This window comes from Mobula birostris, chromosome 29, assembly GCF_030028105.1.
Source record: "Mobula birostris isolate sMobBir1 chromosome 29, sMobBir1.hap1, whole genome shotgun sequence".
NCBI lineage: Eukaryota > Metazoa > Chordata > Chondrichthyes > Myliobatiformes > Myliobatidae > Mobula > Mobula birostris.
The window spans coordinates 2,041,448-2,060,537 of NC_092398.1; the positions used below are offsets into that span (position 1 = coordinate 2,041,448).

The 19,090-nt window shown below is 42.5% G+C and overlaps 1 protein-coding gene across 4 annotated transcripts; it reads right to left on the bottom strand.

The window, feature by feature from the left end:
- Positions 1 to 816: 816 nt before the first annotated feature.
- On the bottom strand, positions 817 to 19,068 carry iqcc (IQ motif containing C). 4 transcript variants are annotated; one of them, XM_072246193.1, is made up of 6 exons: positions 19,009 to 19,068; positions 15,069 to 15,212; positions 5,782 to 6,151; positions 4,825 to 4,946; positions 2,064 to 2,119; positions 817 to 1,128 (listed from the first exon to the last, which is right to left on the bottom strand). In XM_072246193.1, exons 1-6 carry the CDS (start codon positions 19,045 to 19,047, stop codon positions 1,122 to 1,124), a joined length of 738 nt encoding a protein of 245 aa, XP_072102294.1. In that variant the 5' UTR covers positions 19,048 to 19,068; the 3' UTR covers positions 817 to 1,121. The 4 variants fall into 4 exon arrangements, with proteins under 4 accessions (XP_072102294.1, XP_072102293.1, XP_072102296.1 ...); XM_072246192.1 differs by having other exon boundaries at positions 817 to 1,247; XM_072246195.1 differs by lacking the exon at positions 2,064 to 2,119.
- Between the last annotated feature and the right edge of the window lie 22 nt (positions 19,069 to 19,090).

A 19,090-nucleotide genomic window follows, 5' to 3' on the forward strand; every position in this document is an offset into this window, starting at 1 on the left:
TCTCAGGATCTTCTCCATCAACTTACCAACCACTGAGGTAAGACTCACTTAGAGGAAAAGAATTTAATAAACGCAAAATTCTTGCTCTATTTAAGAACTGTAATTTGATTGTAAACAAGGTGGGATAGAGAAACCCGATTGGATGAGGACTAACCAATCAGGAGGGACAGACGATGGGGGTATAAATGCCTAGGCTTCATCCCTGATGAAGATGGCAGAGTTTGCCATCAAACAGGAAATTGAAATTGCTCACTTTTTCCACCTCTGGTCCCTCTGTGAGGACTGGTGTGTGTTCCCTCATCTTACCCTTTCTGAAGCCCAAAATCAGTTGTGTGGTCTTAGTGACATTGAGTGTGAGGTTGTTGTTGCAGCACCACTCAACCAGCTGATACACCTCGCTCCTGTACACCCTCTTGTCACCATCTGAAATTCTTCCAGCAATAGTTGTGTCATCAGCAAATTTATAGATGGCATTTGAGCTGTGCCTAACCACACAGTCATGAGCGTAGAGAGAGTAGAGCAGTGGGCTAAGCACACATTCCTGAGGGGCGCTAGATGAAGTGTGACTGTACAGGCTAGCTTATAAGACCATCAGGTCTATGTAAAGCTTTGGGATGAAATATTCTGTGAAGCTCCTGGAAATCCAATCATGATCAGAACTTTATGAAGCACAAATGAAATCTGGCAACTGGGAATGCCGATATTCCTTTATTATTTTTAAAGAATTGAGCTTGAGGGATGGAGATTGAGGTTACAGCTACCTCTCATACAACGTGTTGGGCAGTGTTTGGAAACAAGAAAAAACTATAATCAATATAATTTCAAAATATATTTTTATTAATCTTTCTCATGGATAAGTGCAGAGGAAAAGTTCCATACAGGAAATTTTCAGAACAACAACAGAAACTATTATACAGTAATCCATAAAAAACAACACAGTGTATGTATTTAAATTTATGGTCCTTATTTCAGGATTTGCCTGGAACAGCTCACTAAGGATTCTGTGCAGAAATGCTCTTGTATAAAATGTGGAGAATTAGGCACCACAGGCATTTAAATTATTTTATTTCCTTAGGGAAATGTCCGGCTTCTTTTCCGTGAATTCTTTCTTCAGCGAGCAATCAGAATCTTACCAAAGAAAACCAAGGCCACAAATTAGATTGCCTTTTATAACAATATCTGTGTTAAATTCATCCCCACACCAGCCATCAATTAGCAACACATTAACCTTGAGAGAAATAAAAATCCTGAAAAAAATACAAAGGAAATAACATCATCAAGCAGCAGGCTATTCCTCTATAAAGTAAGCCACTTTGTCAGACAGACTGATGAGTGTTACAATTGGTTATTCGTGGCAGAGATGGATGGATGCCCAAGATTAGCGACAGGCGCTGCAGTCCCCTGACCACGAAACCAGTTACAAATATTAATTTAGAAGTAATATAATTTTCTGAAGTGTAGAATTATGACTGGAAGTTTAACAGGACCAGTAATGAATCATGATCTTGAAACAAACTACCTGTAACATACCATAAGACATCGGAACAGAATTAGGCCATTCAGCCCATTGAGTCTGCTGCATCATTCCATCATGGCTGACTTATTATCCCTCTCAACCCCATCTTCCTGCCTTCTCCCCATAACCTTTGACTCCTCGACTAATCAAGAACATTTCTACCTCCGCTTTAAATATATTCAATGACTTAGGCTCCACAGCCATCTGTGGCAACGAGTTCCACAGATTCACCATCCTCTGACTGAAGAAATTCCTCCTCATCTCTGTTCTAAATAGACATCCCTCTATTCTGAGGCTGTGTCCTCTAGTCTTAAACTCTACAACACGAACTACAAACTCTAAAATATACAATTACAGTTTCAAGGTTGCATTAAATTGTCAACAACATTCTTAAAACCTTTTTTCTTTCTTGGGAAAGGTTTCTAGCAAGTGCTGTGTTACAGTGCTTGCCCAGGGTAACCTGTTCTGTGGTATCCCCCTTGTCGTAGCCAGTTCACTGATTGATAAAAAACTACAAAAAGCGAGTTTTATCCAACTTGTTTCTTACAGTTCAGATGCTGTTGCCAATTCTGGAGGTCCGAACTTTTGCTTCAGTAACAGATACTGGCAAGTAAAAAAAGACCATTAGTGAATTAATTTAAAAGAAAACTATATTCATTTAAACAGCACCTTTAATGAGAAAAAAAATCCCAAAGCAGGGTAATTAAACAAATCTTCTACTAGTTCCCAAGGAGATATTAACCCAGACGAAGGTTTGAGGACTTCTGAAAAACAACTTTTCTGGTGTGTGGTCATCAGTGGTAAAGTCAGCGTTTATTTGTCCATCTGTAACTACCCTTAAAAAGGTACTGGTAAGACCTTTGGTGAAGGTGCTGACTGAGAAGGTTACTTGGGGCATGAGCATACACTCTGGACCTCTGGCTGTAGTAAAGATTCATTTTGTTTAGGTTATTGTGTTTGTTGGTAACCCAGTATTACAGTCGACCTTCACTAATCCGACTACCTGTAATCCGGTTCCTTCGATAATCCGGCACTGATTTCAAATTTCCCAGGCCACCGTACCAATCTGCTGCGCACTGTTCTCGTTGCGCTAGATCTGTTCAAGTGTTGGCGTCCTCTTGTAAGCACAGACAGGCAATTCCTGCTTGTTTTCCTGCATTTAATATCATTTGCGTGAGACGCGGCCGTCCGGCACCCGCCCATCTCACCTGCCAGCAGGGGGGGAGCTGGCGCGCACTGGGTCGGTCCACCTTCTCGCCCGCCTGCCAGCAATTGCGCACTGCTCTCTGGCGTCGCCCGGCCGGAATTCCGTTCTCTTCTGCCTACGACCTCAGGTCTGACATGGTGACCCGCTGAAATTAAGAATATTACTAAGCAGAGGAAAAGAAACTAACGAGGATTCCCTCAGTAAATGCGAGTGAAGAGGGAACAGCCCAGCGCCGAATCCACGGCTGCCCACATGAAATGTGGTGTATAGAAGACCTCCTTTCTCCGACTCCTGCTTCTGCTCACCCAGACGTGCTGCCACCAACATCTAGTTTGTGAAGAAACTGCTGTGCCAGTTTCAGCACCAGTTCCTGATGCTTCACTCACTTTTCAAGATGAAGATGTTGATGATCCTGACAACCCCACACTTGCAGACATGTAACTTTGCCTGAAGGTATATTAAACGTCTCACTTTACAAGCGGAAGTGCTCAACGTTCTGTATAAGTTAATTCCTGTACATTTACCTGTACCCTTTATTTTATCTGTGCCTGTGCAGTATATTACTTTATTAACATTTCACTTGCTACTCATTTAATATTTCTGTTTCATTATTATCTAACTTGTACTGATTTACATGATATTTTAAAGGTATGATGAGGCGGTTAGCTATTGCTTAGGGTGATCCTTCTGTAATTCGGCATTTTCACTAATCCAGCACTCCTCAGGTCCCAATGGTGCCGGAATATAGAAGGTTGACCTGTATCAAATATCTTCTGAGAATTGATTTTTTTCCTTTGATTTCAGGTACAATAAGCACTTATTGGAATATAGTACTTGAGGTTCATCAAAAAGAGACCTTGACCAGGTGCATTCCAGATATTTTGGGCTTGAATGTTTATTTTTGGTTCAATTTACCACAGAGGTATAGCTAACATAGCTGCTCTCTCACAGCTCCAGTGACCCAAGTTCATTCCTGACCTCAGGTCCTGTTGGTGTGGAGTTTGCACATTCTCCGTGACCTGGTGCTCCAATGCAAGCTGGTAGATTTGTTAGCACTGTAAATTGCCCATAGTGGTAGCTACACAGTACTGTTGGGCAAAAACTTCCAGGATTTAGACCTAGTGACAATAAAGGACCGATAACACTGGACAACAAAGATTTTATTTCCTGAATACTTTGGGTATATCTTATAGATCCTGGGCTGCTAATCATGAAAATCACTATGAAATTCCCCTATTACACACCAATTTTTTAAAAATCACCTATACTTGTTATTTCAATTCGTAATTCAAGTCAGAATAACTGATGCCAAGATTAAGGAAGGCACTTTTATTGGTCCTCAATGACAAGCAATTCAAAGAACTTCCAGTGGGACCAGAGAAAATTGTATGGAAGGCATTCAAGGATGTTGATGAAAATTTTCTTGGCAACTACAGACCACCAAACAACATGCAGCTGGTTGACAACATGCTTCCAGCACACAAAACCATGAAGTGCAACATGACACTAAAGATTCATTTTCTGCCATTCCCATTTAGACTTCTTCCCTGCAAATCTTGCTGCTGTCAGTGATGAGCATGGTGAAAGGTTTCACCAGGACATTGCAGTCAAGAAGAACTGGAATCTGTCAATGCTAGCTGATTACTGTTGGACACTGAAGGGGGAAGCTTCAGGCACTGAGTACAATAAAAAAGCTTTTTAGCTTAGTTGAACTATTAGAAAGCGTCAGCACTGTTATGGCATTAAATGCATTATATTCAATAAAAGTTAATATCTTGTTTCTCCAAATTCCCATGTGATATAAGTAGTCAGAAATTATACTTGTGTCCGGCTTCACATGGTGTATCATAAACAAAAACATTTCTGTGGAAGCAACACTTTCGAAAAAATGTGTTGTCCAGTGCGACATGTCCTTCTTGGGTGTTGATGGAGCTGTTGGACCAGCCTATATGGGTTTGTAAATGGTATGTAGTGCACTCATCCTGGGCTGCGTATAAAGGGAATGATCACTTAGGGGATGGATGAGATACAAATTGGTGTTTTTTACCTTTATATGTCAAACCTGGGTGTACTCTCAATCGCACATGAATTTATTACTTACATTTTTACGGCTCACAATGGCTTGTTGTAGCCACAAGAGTTCCATCGCGAGGCTACTTCTGTAGTTCTGAAGTTCTTGGAATGACGTAGGCATCTCTTTCCTTTGCAATTTACAAAGAGGTCCTGCAGATTCAAATGACAACATTCCTCTGTAGTGTTACAGAACCTGCCACTTACACCTCACACCAGTCATTTTTAATGAGACTTAAAAGGAAAGTCCAGTTAGTATAAGAAGTTTGGTATCATTTTAAAATATGTTTTCATTTTTGTAAGAATCTGATAAAGCATAAAACTGTTTTACAGCAGAATACATCCTTGGGACATAGAAGACGTTCCCAAAAGGAATGCATGAAAATAGATAGGTGGAGAAGAATGGAAGCATTTGTTCCATCTGTGCAAAGAACTTTTTTGTTTTCTCTTCTTGCCACCTAAACAGAACACTTTCCTCATTAACTTTAGAACTTTGAATCATTATTCCCAAACCAAAAATCTATTCCAACTAACTGTAACATTGGTGCAAACAATTAATATTTCAAAATATTTTATAGCCATCAAGAGTAAAAACAATTGAATTTATAAAATATAGGAGCTTAATTAGGCCAATCAGTCCATTTGTGGCTTCCAATTGTGGCTGATTAATTTTTCTACCCCACACTCCACCTTCTTCCAGTAACTCTTAACCCCTTTACCAATTAAGAACCTACTAGGGATGAGGTAGTTTAGATGGTTTGGCACGGATGAGCTGCACTGACGGGCCTTTTTCTGTGCTCCATTTTTCTATGACAATCTCTGTCACAAATAGACCTAATGACATGACCTCTGCAGACCTTTGTGGCATCCAATTCTAGAGGTTCACCACCCACTGGTTGAAGAAATACCACCTCATCTCACTTTCAAAGGGATTCCCTTTATTGTGAGCCTCATCGTTACGTACCATTGAGTGAATCTTGCACTTTACCTGTGAAGTTGCCTTTGGATATATTCTCCAGTACTGCACGATTGCATGCTGACATTACAGTGGAGGAATTATCACAGTCCTTCCTTTCATCCCCACTTGCACAGAATATTTCCTCTGTCTCTGAAAATGGAACCGTACTTTCGATCTGTGGTACGTGTTCATGTGAACAGGTACCTATGTTTGGTGTGTTAGGAACGTCCAGGTGCTTGGGAGTACTTTGCCTGCTGGAGGGCTTTGTGCTTTCACAGGAATCCTTTACTGGCTCATCGTTCTCAAGTAGTGGACGGTCAGTGCTTTTTTCAGCTTCGGGGCAAAGTGCTTCAGATGTTTCTCTTTGAAGTATATTGTGGACACCTTCTGTTCCTGAAACCTGGAGAAGATGAAAACAAATTCAACCTAAATTCTTGGACAGCTGTTGTAGAAAAGCAGATAAAATGTTGGAGGAATTCAGCAGGTCAGGCAGCATCTATGGAGAGCCAGCTGCAGAAACTCTTGAGTTTGTGTCAGCACATAAAGCTTGAAAATTGCTTTTCCTTCAAGTAAGGATTTTGAGTAAAATATTTTCCCTCATCTCATTTCCTGGACTGTTTCAATAACTCTGCAGTTTGATGTTTTCTATTCTGTGTTTTTCACTTGTTTTTTGACATTTGTGTAATTTGGGTTTTTTTGCACATTGGGTGTTTGATGTTTTCTTTGAACGGGTTCCAGGGTGTTTCTTTGTTTGGAAGACGTATCTCAGGGTTGTATACTACATATATACTTTGAATCTTTGAATCATTTTAATTCTCTTCTCTTTTATTTCATTCCTGTGCCCTCTAATTCTTGACCGCTCCGCCCATTATCTTCTCTGTCAACACCCCTTAACATTTCATGTATTTCCTTAAAGATATCCTGCCTGCCTTCTGTCTGAAGACAGGAGTCCCAGGCTTTTCAGTCTACTGTGGTAAATGTGGTCCCTCAACCCAGGAACTATTCTCATAAATCTTTTCTATACGCTAGCAAACATCGTCATATCCTTCCTGTACCTGGTGACCAGGTCTGAACACAATATTCCATTTGAGGCTCAACCAGTGTTTTATAAAAATTCATGTAACTTCCCTGTATCTGTAGAGTATAAAGTTCAGACCTGGTGTCTAATTCACTGTTTATTAACCTTCCCTTCCACAGTTTGTACACCCATAAGACATAGGAGCAGAATTAGACCATTCGGCCCATCGAATCTCCTCTGCCATTCCATCATGGCTGATTTATTATCCCTCTCAACCCCATTGTCCTGTCTTCTCCCTGTAACCTTTGATGCCCTGTCTAATGAAGAACTATCAACCTCCATTTTAAATATTCTCAATGACAAGGCCTCCGTAGTCATCTGTGGCAATGAATTCCACAGATTCACCATCCTTTAGCTAAAGAAGTTCCTCCTCAGCTCTGTTCCAAAGGGACGTCCCTCTACTCTGAAACTGTGCCCTCTGGTCCTCGACTCCCTCACTATAAGAAATATCTTCTCCACATTCAATCCATCTAGCCTTTTAATATTTGATAGGTTTCAGTGAGATCCCCCCTCATTCTTTTTAAACTCCAGACATCAAACGCTCCTCATACATTAACCCTTTCATACTCAGAATCGTGTGGGCACGTGGCCAAGTGGTTAAGGCGTTGGACTAGCTACCTGAAGGTCGTGAGTTTGAGCCCCAGCCAGGGCAATGTATTGTGTCCTTGAGCAAGGCACTTAACCACACGTTGCTCTGCGACGACACCGGTGCCAAGCTGTATGGGTCCTAATGCCCTTCCCTTGGACAACATTGGTGTCGTGGAGAGGGGAGACTTGCAGCATGGGCAACTGCTGGTCTTCCATACAACCTTGCCCAGGCCTGTGCCCTGGAGAGTGAAGGCTTTCCAGGCGCAGATCCATGGTCTCACAAGACTAACGGATGTCTTTGTTTATTTATTTACTCAGAATCATTCTTCTGAACCTCCTCTGGACCCTCTCCAATGCCAGCACACCTTTTCTTAGATAAGGGGCCTAAAACTGTTCACAATACTCTAACAGCAGCCTGATCAATGCCTTATAAAGCCTCAGCAATATATCCTTATTGATCCCGAGGTCTCCCTGCTCCTACATTCTTTTAGAATAGTGTTCCTTACATTACACCACTTTCTTCACTCTGCCTCCCAAGATTTATCACCTCACATTTCTCCACAGAAATGTCATTGATCTCGTGTCAGTCCACTCCACCAGCTTCTTTCTAAACTGCTGCAATCTACCACCGGCAACCCACACAAAATGCTGGGGAAATTCAGCAGATCAGGGAGCACTGATGGAGAGCATTAATCAATTGATGTTTCGGTCCAAGGCCCTTCATCAGGACTGGAAAGGAAGGAGGCATAAGCTAGAACAGGGGTTCCCGACCTTTTTAGGCCATGAAGCCCTTACCATTAACCGAATGGTCCGTGGACCCCAGGTTGGGAATCGCTGAAATAAAAAAGTAGGGGTAGGGGAGGAGTACAAGCAAATTAGTGATAGGCGAGACCAGGTGAGTGGGTGGGGGAAGTGGGGGAGTGAAGTAAGAAAGTGGAAGGTGATTGGTGGAAGAGATGGAAGAGTCCTGATGAAAAGTCTTTGACCCAAAACTGTTTATTCTCCTCCATGGATGCTGCCTGACTTGCCGAGTATCTCCAGCATTTTGTGTTCAGACCTGGTCACCAGGTACAAGAAAGATATAACAATGTTTGCCAGGGTATAGAAAAGATTTATGAGAATAGTTGCTGGGTTGAGGGACCACATTTACCACAATAGACTGAAGAGCCTGGCACTCTTGTCTTCAGACAGAAAGCAGGCAGGATATTTTCAAGGACCATTGTGCACATCTACATGCAGCATTCTGGATGTACCAGACAGTACGGGGGAAGGACAGTGCAAGGTCTGTGAGGCGTTGCAACCAATACATTAACTGGAAATCCATTTATACAACTGGAGTGGAGATTGATTTGGTTGTACAAGAACATTGTCTGTAAAGCACCGACTACTGGATAAAATAAACATTGGTGCATCTGCTGGGTAGGAGCAAACCCTGGCAGGACTGCAAAGAGGAGAGTGATAATTACAAACACAAAAAGATTCTGCAGTTGTTGGAAATCTTGAGTAAATTAGAAAGGGAACAAGTCTTATAAAAAACTACATCAAGGCAATGATAGAGGCATCTTGATGTGTATTCAGCAAGCTCAATTCATAGTATAGAATAGATGGGTCCGGGCCATGACTGAACCCGAAGTTTCAAAGATGGTTTCGGCACTGGGCCAAATTGAAAAGGTCAGGGTGTTGGGGTCTGAGACAAGGGTTGCCCGGTTCAGCTCGCTGCTCTGCACTGCACTGCACTGAGATAAAAGTCTGTGGACGGACTCCCTTTATTTTTTTTCTCTCTGCACACTGGGTATTTGATGGTCTTGTTCTTAATGGGTTCCATTGTTTTTTTTCGTTTTGTGGTTGAAAATAGGAAGACAAATCTCAAGGTTGTATGTAGTATACATACTTTAATAATAAATGTACTTTGAATTTTGAATAGGCTTCCAGAGGGCTCACTGAACAAGATGAGTCGAATGGCGTCAGTTGGCCATTATGACACGTAGGATAAGGAAAACCTTTTGTAAGTTGCTACAGAAGGAAGCCAAATAGATATTTAGCGTTGAAGCAAAGTCACATGGTAAAATGGGTTATCAAGTCAGGTCCAAAGATAAATCAACTTGAGCAGAAGTACTACTACAGATTTTAAAGAAAATTGTTCCCAGAAGAACAGGATTGGTATTGGTGTTGGCTAAAGGAACAGTTAAGGTTACTGGAGAAGCATTTTCAAAAAGACAACTGATCTGCATGCTGTTTATGAAAAATCTGACAACGATGAGTGGCACAGAACTGGATAGCCTTGAGATTTATTACAAGAGACAAGCAATATGGCTTACATCAGAAGTGAATGGCAAATTAATTAAAATGGAATTGGACACTTGCTTGGGTGTTACAGTCATTTCACAAAATGAGTTTGAATGACATTTCAAAGGCACTGAACTGAAGCCCGCAGATATCCAACTAAGAATTTATACTACAGAAAAGATAACCCTGTGGGAATGGCATTTGTAACAGTAAATACAACAAACAACAAGCCACATTGAGCTTGTATGTGGTAGAACAGGAAGGCCAGAATTGTGGGGACCTGAGTGGCTCAGACAACTACAGCTTGATTGGAGATCCGTCCACCATTTGCAAGCCAAATCCTCAGTGAATTAAGAAAGATACTGGATGAAGCCACAACTGACTCCATGCTGTGCACCATGAACCGTTGCTCAATAGAGGGCAAACAGGTGTTGGTGCCAACCTCTGTGCCTCTGTTTGGTAAGCATATTGGACCAAGCGTGAAAGTGATGAAAGCAGTGGTCCCACTACAACAGTTTTTGTAGAAAGCTTCTGATATGTTAATCAGGCAATTACTTGTGAAATGTAGCTTGCTTTTAATCTGGAAATGTTCACGGAGCTGCAGGAAAGTTGCAAGCATTTGGCTTTTGTGAATATAAAGAACCAGAATCTACTTTGTGTGCATTAAGATTATTGCATGAACATCAAGTGGGAGGCAAAAAGTTGCTTGTAAAAGCAGATGCAACAAACAAAACCCAGCTGGATGAATGGAAGGCCAAGAAGAAAGGAGTAAATAAAGTTACAAAAATGGAGGATTCGTCGGATGATGTTGTGGAAGAGGAAACTAAGAGGAGGGATCAGATCATATAGGGAGCAATAGAAGGATTAGTAACAGAATACTCCAGTGAACTAAATGCACCTTCCAAAGGTCAAGATGCACATCCTAGAAAAAAGAAAAAAAAAGCAGGATAAAGAGAGAGAAAGAAACCAGCACCAGGAGAGGAGCAAGGAGCGAAGTAGATCCAGAGAGAAAAGCCGAGAAGAGACGTGTCAGAACCATTTATTGCAGTCCCAGAGTCAACTCCTACAATCATCACGGAGGAGATCCCAGAACCAAAGATTGTTTTCACAGTAACAAGTCTTTCCTGCCGAGCAGAGTGGCCTCCCACCATCCGCCGCCCCGTCAGGAAAGAAGTTATCCCACAAGAGCAACAAAGCCTCCATAGTGATTAAATCATTAGGCCTGAATGCAACAACTTTAAATTTACTAAGCTACGATGTCTGTAGAATAGTTGTATTATCACAAGTTCTGGTCAGTGATGCGAGGCAGAGCAGTCTCTGGAGAGTATTGATAATGGCTGGGGTCACCCATCTTGTAAAGATACTGACCAGAAGGTGGCAATGGCAAACTACTTCTGTAGAAAAACTTGCCAAGAACAATCATGGTCATGACACCATAATCGCCCATGTCATACGACACGACACATAATGATGTTAACATTTAATTAGCCTTCACTACTTTCAATTCTTCTCACCAAAGAAATAGTCTCCCATTTTCATACATCATATTCCATCTTTAAGACCATTTGCTAAGTTGGGAGGTAATGTAAGAAATTTACAAAACACTGGTTAGAATGTACAAGTTGCTCTGGAGAGAGTGCAGAGGAGATTCTCCAGGATGGTGTCTGGATTGGGGGAGGGAGAGATTGGACTGGCTGAGCTTGTTTTCCCTGGAATGAAAGAGGCTGGGGGGGGGGGGTGACTTGATAGAGGTATATAATAAGAGGCATAGATAGTTGATTCAGCAAAGTACGTCACGAGTGAGACCCTCCTAACCATTGTGCACATCTACATGCAGTATTCATCATCAGAGATCCTCACCACCCAGTTCATGCTCTCTTCTCATTGCTGCCATCAGTCATCTTCGTCACAAGGATTCCTCCAGGTGCTCTGGTTTCCTCCCACAGTCTAAAGGTGTACTGCTTGGTAGGTTAATAGGTCATTGTAATTTGTCCCATTACTAAGCTAGGATTAAATTGGGGATTGCTGGGTGGTGCAGCTCAAAAGGCCAGAAGGGCCTATTCCATGCTGTATTTAAATAAATAAAATATTATTTTTTAAACTGTCAATATGTGAGACAGGACCTGTCCTGCATAAAGCCATGCTGACTATCCCTAATAAAACTCTGCTTTTCCAAATGCATCTTCTCCAATCACTTATGCTCTGCTCACCATCCTATAATTCAGGATCCCCACAACACAGGATGTGCCCCCTTCTCATTGCTACCATCAGGAAGGAGATACAGGAGCCTGAAGAGGCACACTCAGCAGTTCAGGAACAGCTTCTTCCCCTCTGCCATCTGATTTCTGAATGGACGTTGAACGTATGAACGCTACCTCACTACTTTTTTTAGTTTCTACTATTTAATGTACGGATATATACATACTTACTGTAATTTAGTTTTTTCTCTATACTGCACTGTTGCTGCAAAGTTAACAAATGTCATGACATATGCTGGTGATATTAAACCTGACACTGACTCTGATATTTTCCTGGGTTGTCTCTGTTGCCCATCATAAACAAACACATCAATATAGGCTAATCTCCAGTCTTCTACAGGAGGATGCAAAGATCTCAATCAAAGCCACAAAAACCTCTTCCCTTGTTCTCAATATGCTGGGACGAATTCTATCAGACCCTGAGGATTTATCCACCTTAATGTTTTTCAGAATACGCAACACCACCTGCTTTTTGATATTGGCATGCCTTAGAATATCAATTTATCTCCCCCAATCTCAGCATCATCCTTGCTGTTCTCCTTGTGAATACTGATGTGAAATACTCATTAAAGACCTCACCTGTGGCTCCAGGCATAAATTCATACCTTTATCCTTTATTTAACACATTTACTAAATAATTTGCACCAATACTTCAGATGATATTCTTCAGAAGGTATGATCTGATGTGGCAGGTAAAGCAGATTCAGGTGAATAGATTTGCCAGTTTGATTTGCTTAGAGCATATCATGGAAATCAAAGCCTTTATTAGAGGCTCCTGAATGTTTTAATTTAAATATTCCACAACCTCACTCCCAATGCCAAAGGTAAGATTCTGAGATTTAAAGAGGTGTTGGGCTGGGTTGGGGAGATGAGATAAGATGATGATGGGAGAAGGGATTGTGTTTTATTGAGATAAAAGCATGGAAAAGGCCCTTCTGGCCCTTCGTGTTGTACCGCTCTGCAATCCCCAATTTAACCCTAGCCTAATCACAGGACAATTTACAACCTTCCAACCTGTAGGTCTTCGGACTGTGGGAGGAAACTGGAGCACCTGGAGAAAGCCCACGTAGTCATAGGGAGAACATACAAACTCCTCACAAGCAGCAGTGGGAATCTTGAGCAGTGGCGAGAAAGGAAAGGATCGGAATCAGGTTTATCATCACTGACATATGTTGTGAAATCTGCTGTTTTGGAGCAGCAGAACAGTGTTAACTCATAAAAATTACTATACGTTACACACAAACAAATAAATACTGCAAAAGACGAATAACAAGACAGTGTTCGTGGATCATTCCAAAATCTACTGACAGAGAGGAATTCCATCAGAATTTGTTATAGGCCTCCCTAAAGAAAATGTTGTTACTTGAAAGTTTTTTGAACTTTGTGTTAGGCTGTTTGTTGGGGAGCAGACGTCTATTATGTTCACCCACGCGTTATTTTGTAGTTAAACTGTTACCTGTGTTGATTTAACAGTATAAAGCCTATCACATGATAACAACAGAACAGAATAGAACTTTATTGTCATTGCTCAAGACAAGATTACGGTGCTACTCCAGTCTGTGCAAAACAGGTACTTACAATGCATGCGGTACAGCTCAATTTTTAAAAAATCTGGTATCTATATGCAACAAGTGTTTTTGATAATCCACATCACTGAAAGGTCATTGGCAAGCCAGGGTGCAGCATTATTCAGCTGCACAACGGCCCTCGGGAAGAAGCTGTTTTTCAGTCTTACTGTCTTGGCTGAGATGCTTCTGCACCTCCTACCGGATGGCAGGAGATTGTACAGACCGTGTCTGGGATGGGATGGGTCTTTAATGATGTTACAAACAGCTGTAGGCATCGAGAGTTGTGGATTGTCTCCAGGTTTGGTAGCTGAGTCCCAGTGATGTGCTGAGCCGCCCTAATCACCCATTGCAGTGCTTTGTGATCTGTCTTGCTGCAGCTGGAGTCCCACACTGTCATTCCGTATGTCAGTATGCTCTCTGTCGCACATCGATACAAGCTGGCCAGCAATTTTTGGGGCAGATGAGCTCTCCTGAAGCACCTCAGGTAGAATAGTCACTGTTTTACCTTCCCTACTTTCAAGGTTGAGTTGATGGACTCACGACAGCTCCTCAGTGATGTTTATCCCCAAAAACTTGCAGCTGGAGACGCTTTCCACTACCTCAGCACTTACGAGGCAAGGCCAGGCAGCAGGCCTGTTGCCGAGATTGAGGAAGACCCAGGGTTCAATCGTTGTAAGTGCCGTGCCAAATCAGAAACGTCGGCTACAAGCAGAATTGAGGCGGTGAGGTCGGGTACCTAAGTGTACCAATTCGACTGAACTAGATGTTTGAACAGACATTTAAGTGCAGGACCAAATCGAGGCGGTGAGGTCCTGGCCTCAGAGCGTATCGAGGCGATTGAACCCTATGTTTGGATGTAGATTTTAGTGCCGGGCCAGATTGAAAGGGTCAGGGCGTTGGGGCCCGAGGTGAGGGACGGGCCACTTCAGAACTCTGCTCCATGACTCGGCTCTGCGCAGAACTAAGGTACTCTCTTTGTGGACTTCATTTTAGATAGCTACTTGCTTGTGGTTGTTGTTTGCATGATGTGTTTTATTTTTCTCTGCATATTGGATGTTCAACCGTCTTTTTTCTATATGGGTTCTTTTGGGTTTCTTTGTTTCGTGGCTGCCTGTAAGGAGCAGAACCTCAAGATTGTAGAATGTGTTCATACTTTGATAATAAAAGTACTTTGAATAGTGGGGCTTCTTCGAGACCTCTTGCCTTCCTGAAGTTAATTATCATTATTATTAAGTACAGTGGCTGAATTTATACAGATCAGGGACAGGTTTGTAATTGTTGACAATTATTGTTTCTTAAAATCAGTATTAAGCAACATGATAGGGAGCTATTTGAGCATCCCACAATCTTCAAGTTTCTCTGATCTCCACTTTAGATGTATATTATCTAAAACAAGGGTTCCCAACCTTTTTTTATGCCATGGAGCCTTATCATTAACCGAGGGGCCTGTGGGTCCCAGTTTGGGACCCACATCTAAAACCCCAGATCTAAAAGGCTAGTTAAATATGTAAGTTTAATTTCCAAATATACATTACATACCTGATTCCGAAATCTGGGTCGAGGCAACTCTTTCCCATCCCATTCCAACATGTCCGTAACCCCTTCGATTTCTCTCACAATACATTCATAGTCATGGCGGAGGCTTTGGAACTTTTTTCTTACCAAATAGCCTCTAACGTGAGCCTACAAATGGATGAAAGGACTTTAAAAGATAAATATAACACATCCAACTGCTTTCCTAATATAAATAGGTCTATATCCCTGTTGGTTCTTCCTCCCTGCAGAGTACTGTTGTCTGCTCCATTTAAAACAATATTCCACAGGGTTATGGACTGTGGTTTTTGATGGACTCCAGATCAAGGTCTCTTTGGGGGGTGGGGGTTGCTATTGCTTGCATGATGGATGTTGGGGAGGGGTGGAGGAGGTCGGTGCTTCTGTTGGCGCAAGTGGGGGGAGGGGACGGTCAATGCTTCTGCGGCTGCTTGTGCATGGGAGGGGGAGAGGGGCTTTGGGGTTCTGTTGTTTCTGTCACTCGTACTTTGGGGTTTATTGTCTGTGAAGAGTAAGAACTTCAGGCTGTATACTGCATACATTCTCTGATATTAAATTGAACCATTTAATTTTTGTTATGTTAAACAACATTTCAATTCCATTATTTGATCATGCTGGCTGCTTTACTGCGGCAGCAGGAAGTATAGACAGAGTCCATACAGGGGAGGTGGGTTACCATGACCTGCTGAACTATGTCCATAACGCTCTGCAGTTTACTGCAGTCACGTACAGAGGAGTTGCCATACCAAGCCACTGTGCATCCCGATGGAATGCTTTCTATGATAAGGGTCGATGGGGACATGCTACATTTCTTTGGCCCCCTGAGCCGGTATAGACATTGGTGAGCCTGCTTGGCTGTGACATCAGCCTGGTTGGACCAGATGATGATCACTCTCAGGTAACACCATCCCGCCACCCCTGTGTGAGTGCAATTGCGAAGGAAGCGCAGCAGTGCCTCTACCTCCTCAGGAGTTTGCGGAGATTCACCATGACACTTAAAACTTTGACCACTTTCTATAGGTGTGTAGGAAGAATGTATTGACTGGCTGCATCATAGCCTGGTAGGGAAATACCAGTGCCTTTGAATGGAAAATCCTACAAAAAGTAGTGGATTCGACACAGTCCATCACAGGTAAAGCCCTCCCAACCTTTGAGAACATCTACATGAAACGCTGCCATAGGAAAGCAGCATCAGAGATCTCCACCACCCAGGCCATGCTCTCTTCCTGCTGCTGCCATCTGGCAGAAGATACTGGAGCCTCAGGACTCCCACCACCAGGTTCAAAGAACAGTTTCTACCCCTCAACCATCAGGCTCATGAACAAAAGGGGATAACTACACTCAAGGTCAGTTGCCCCATCATTGGAATGTTTCTACAACTAATGATCTCACTTTAAGGACCCTTTATCTCATTATCTCATGTTCTCGTTATTTATTGCTGTTTATTTATATTTGCATTTGCACAGTTTGTTGTCTTCTGCACTCTGGTTGATCTTTCATTGATCCAAATGCACCCAAGTAGGACTGGCTGGGGTAGATATCTGGACTATCTTGGTCTTTAAAGAATGGGGTTTCCCTCCCTCCACGAATGGTGCTGCCCCCACCCGCATGTCCTCCATTTCTCTACATCCGCGCTCGCCTATTTTCTCACTGCTTTAATAGTGAAAGAGTTCCTCTTGTCCTTACCTACCACACCAACAGACCCTGCATTCAACGCATTATCCTCTACAACTTCCACCATCTCCAAAGGGATCCTACCACTAAACATCTCTTTACCACCCCCCCACCCCCTTTACCCTCGGTGGGGATTGCTCCTCTCCTGTCAGATTCCTTCCTCTCCAGCCCTACACCTTCCCACCCACCTGGCTTCATCTATCACCTTTCAGCTAGCCTCCTTCCCCTCCCCTACCTTTATATTCTGGCATCTTCCCCCTTCCTTCTCTGTCCTGAAGAAGGGTCTCAGTCCAAAATTTGACTGTATATTCATTTCCATACATGCTGTCTGGCCTTTTGAGTGCCTCCAGCATCTTGTGTGCATTTGGATTTGGTTTCCAGCATCTGCAGACTCTGATGTGCTTTTGATTTACCAGGAATATGCATGAATTACAGAGCATGTGCTAAAACCAATGGATGGACAAACTTCTGTTATTTTCTCTAAAATGCCAAAGGCTGAGGGGAGAATCGATGGAGGTTGATAAGCTTATGAGAGGCTTAAAGAGAATAGAGAGTCAGTATCTTTTCCCCAGGGTTGAAATATCTAATTCTAAAGAAAGGCATTCGTTAGTCTTGCGAGACCATGGATCTGCGCCTGGAAAGCCTTCACACTCCAGGGCGCAGGCCTGGGCAAAGTTGTATGGAAGACCAGCAGTTGCCTATGCTGCAAGTCTCCCCTCTCCACGAGACCGATGTTGTCCAAGGGAAGGGCATTAGGACCCATACAGCTTGGCACCGGTGTCATCGCAGAGCACTGTGTGGTTAAGTGCCTTGGCTGGGGCTCGAACTCACAACCTTCAGATCGCTAGTCGAATGCCTTAACCACTTGGCCACATGCTCACACTTACATATAATTCTAGAGCACATACATATAAGGTGGTAAGTTCAAAGGAAACGTGCAGAGCAAATTTATTTATTTTAAACACTGAGTGTATACACAGAGCATGGAAAGCACTGCCTGGGGTGGTTGGTGAAGGGAAATGCAACAGGCATTTAAGACACTCTTAGACAGGTGCTTGAATGTGGAGGAAATGGAAGGATATGGACACTGTATTGGCAGAAAGTATTAGTTTATTTAGGTGTTTGATTACTAATTTAATTAGTTCAAAGTAGATTTTATTATAAAAATACATATATGTCATCATATGCAACCCTGAGATTCATTTTCTTGTAAGCACACTCAACAAATCTATAGAATAACTGTATCAGAATCAATGAAAGACCACATTCAACCAGTGTGCAAAAGATAAATAAGCAATACTTAGAATATGAGATGAAGAGTCCTTGAAAGTGAGTCCATAGACTGTGGGAACATTTCAATGATGGGGTGAGTGAAATTGAGTGAGGTTATTTCCTTTGGTTCAAGTGCCTGTTGGTTGAGGAGTAGTTCCTGAACTTGTTGGTATGAGGCCTGAGGCTCCTGTACCTTCTTCCAGATAGCAGCAAGACCTGGGTGACGGGGTCCCTGATAATGGATGCTACCTTCCTGCAACAGCATTTCATGTTGATGTGCTCAGTGGTGGGAGGGCTTTACCTGTGATGGACTGGACAGTAACCATGCAACACTGTGGGCCAAGACACCTGCTCCCGCGTTGTAGTCGTTCTGTGTTACAACAGTCTATTGTGCCAGTAACAGGAAATAGTAACATACTTTTTTTTCGCAGGGAACAGCAGTGTTCTATAAATGTGCCCATCTCTAAGGGTTCTGGATTCAGAAAGTAAAGGAGAAATAAAAATTGCAGCTTCCAGACAAGGGGTTCAGCTTAATTACTCAAAGGGCAGCACACAGCGTGTAATAATTATTCTGATTCTCCAGCACGTTACTGAGGATTGCCTTCAAGTCGAGTATGTACAGGTACCTGTACTGTACAATGCTGCTACTTGCAGCAGCATCACAGGCACGTACCATCAGACAAGCATCATTCCTGTTTTTAAAAAACCGGACCAACGGAAAAATAGCTGACTCAAGTAGCTACTATTTAACCGCTACTTGCAAAAAAAAAGACATTTCAATTGCAGCTGAGACCGAGCTTCCACTCAGCGTTTGAATTTACACCCAGCGAAGCCTATCACCATAGCAACCACCTAAATGCTGCTGACAGTTTTAAAACGAGAACTTAGCTATACTGTATCAGGAAGTTTAAGCACACTTTTCTGTGGTCAGAACCCCGATCATAGAAGAATCGACAAAAAAAAACTTTTTTTTAAAGCTGACCTGTATAGTACAAACTCCACGCAGCTCTGCCGCCGCCATTTTAAAAGATGTGAGGAAGTGACGCATGGTCGAGTGGCCCAAC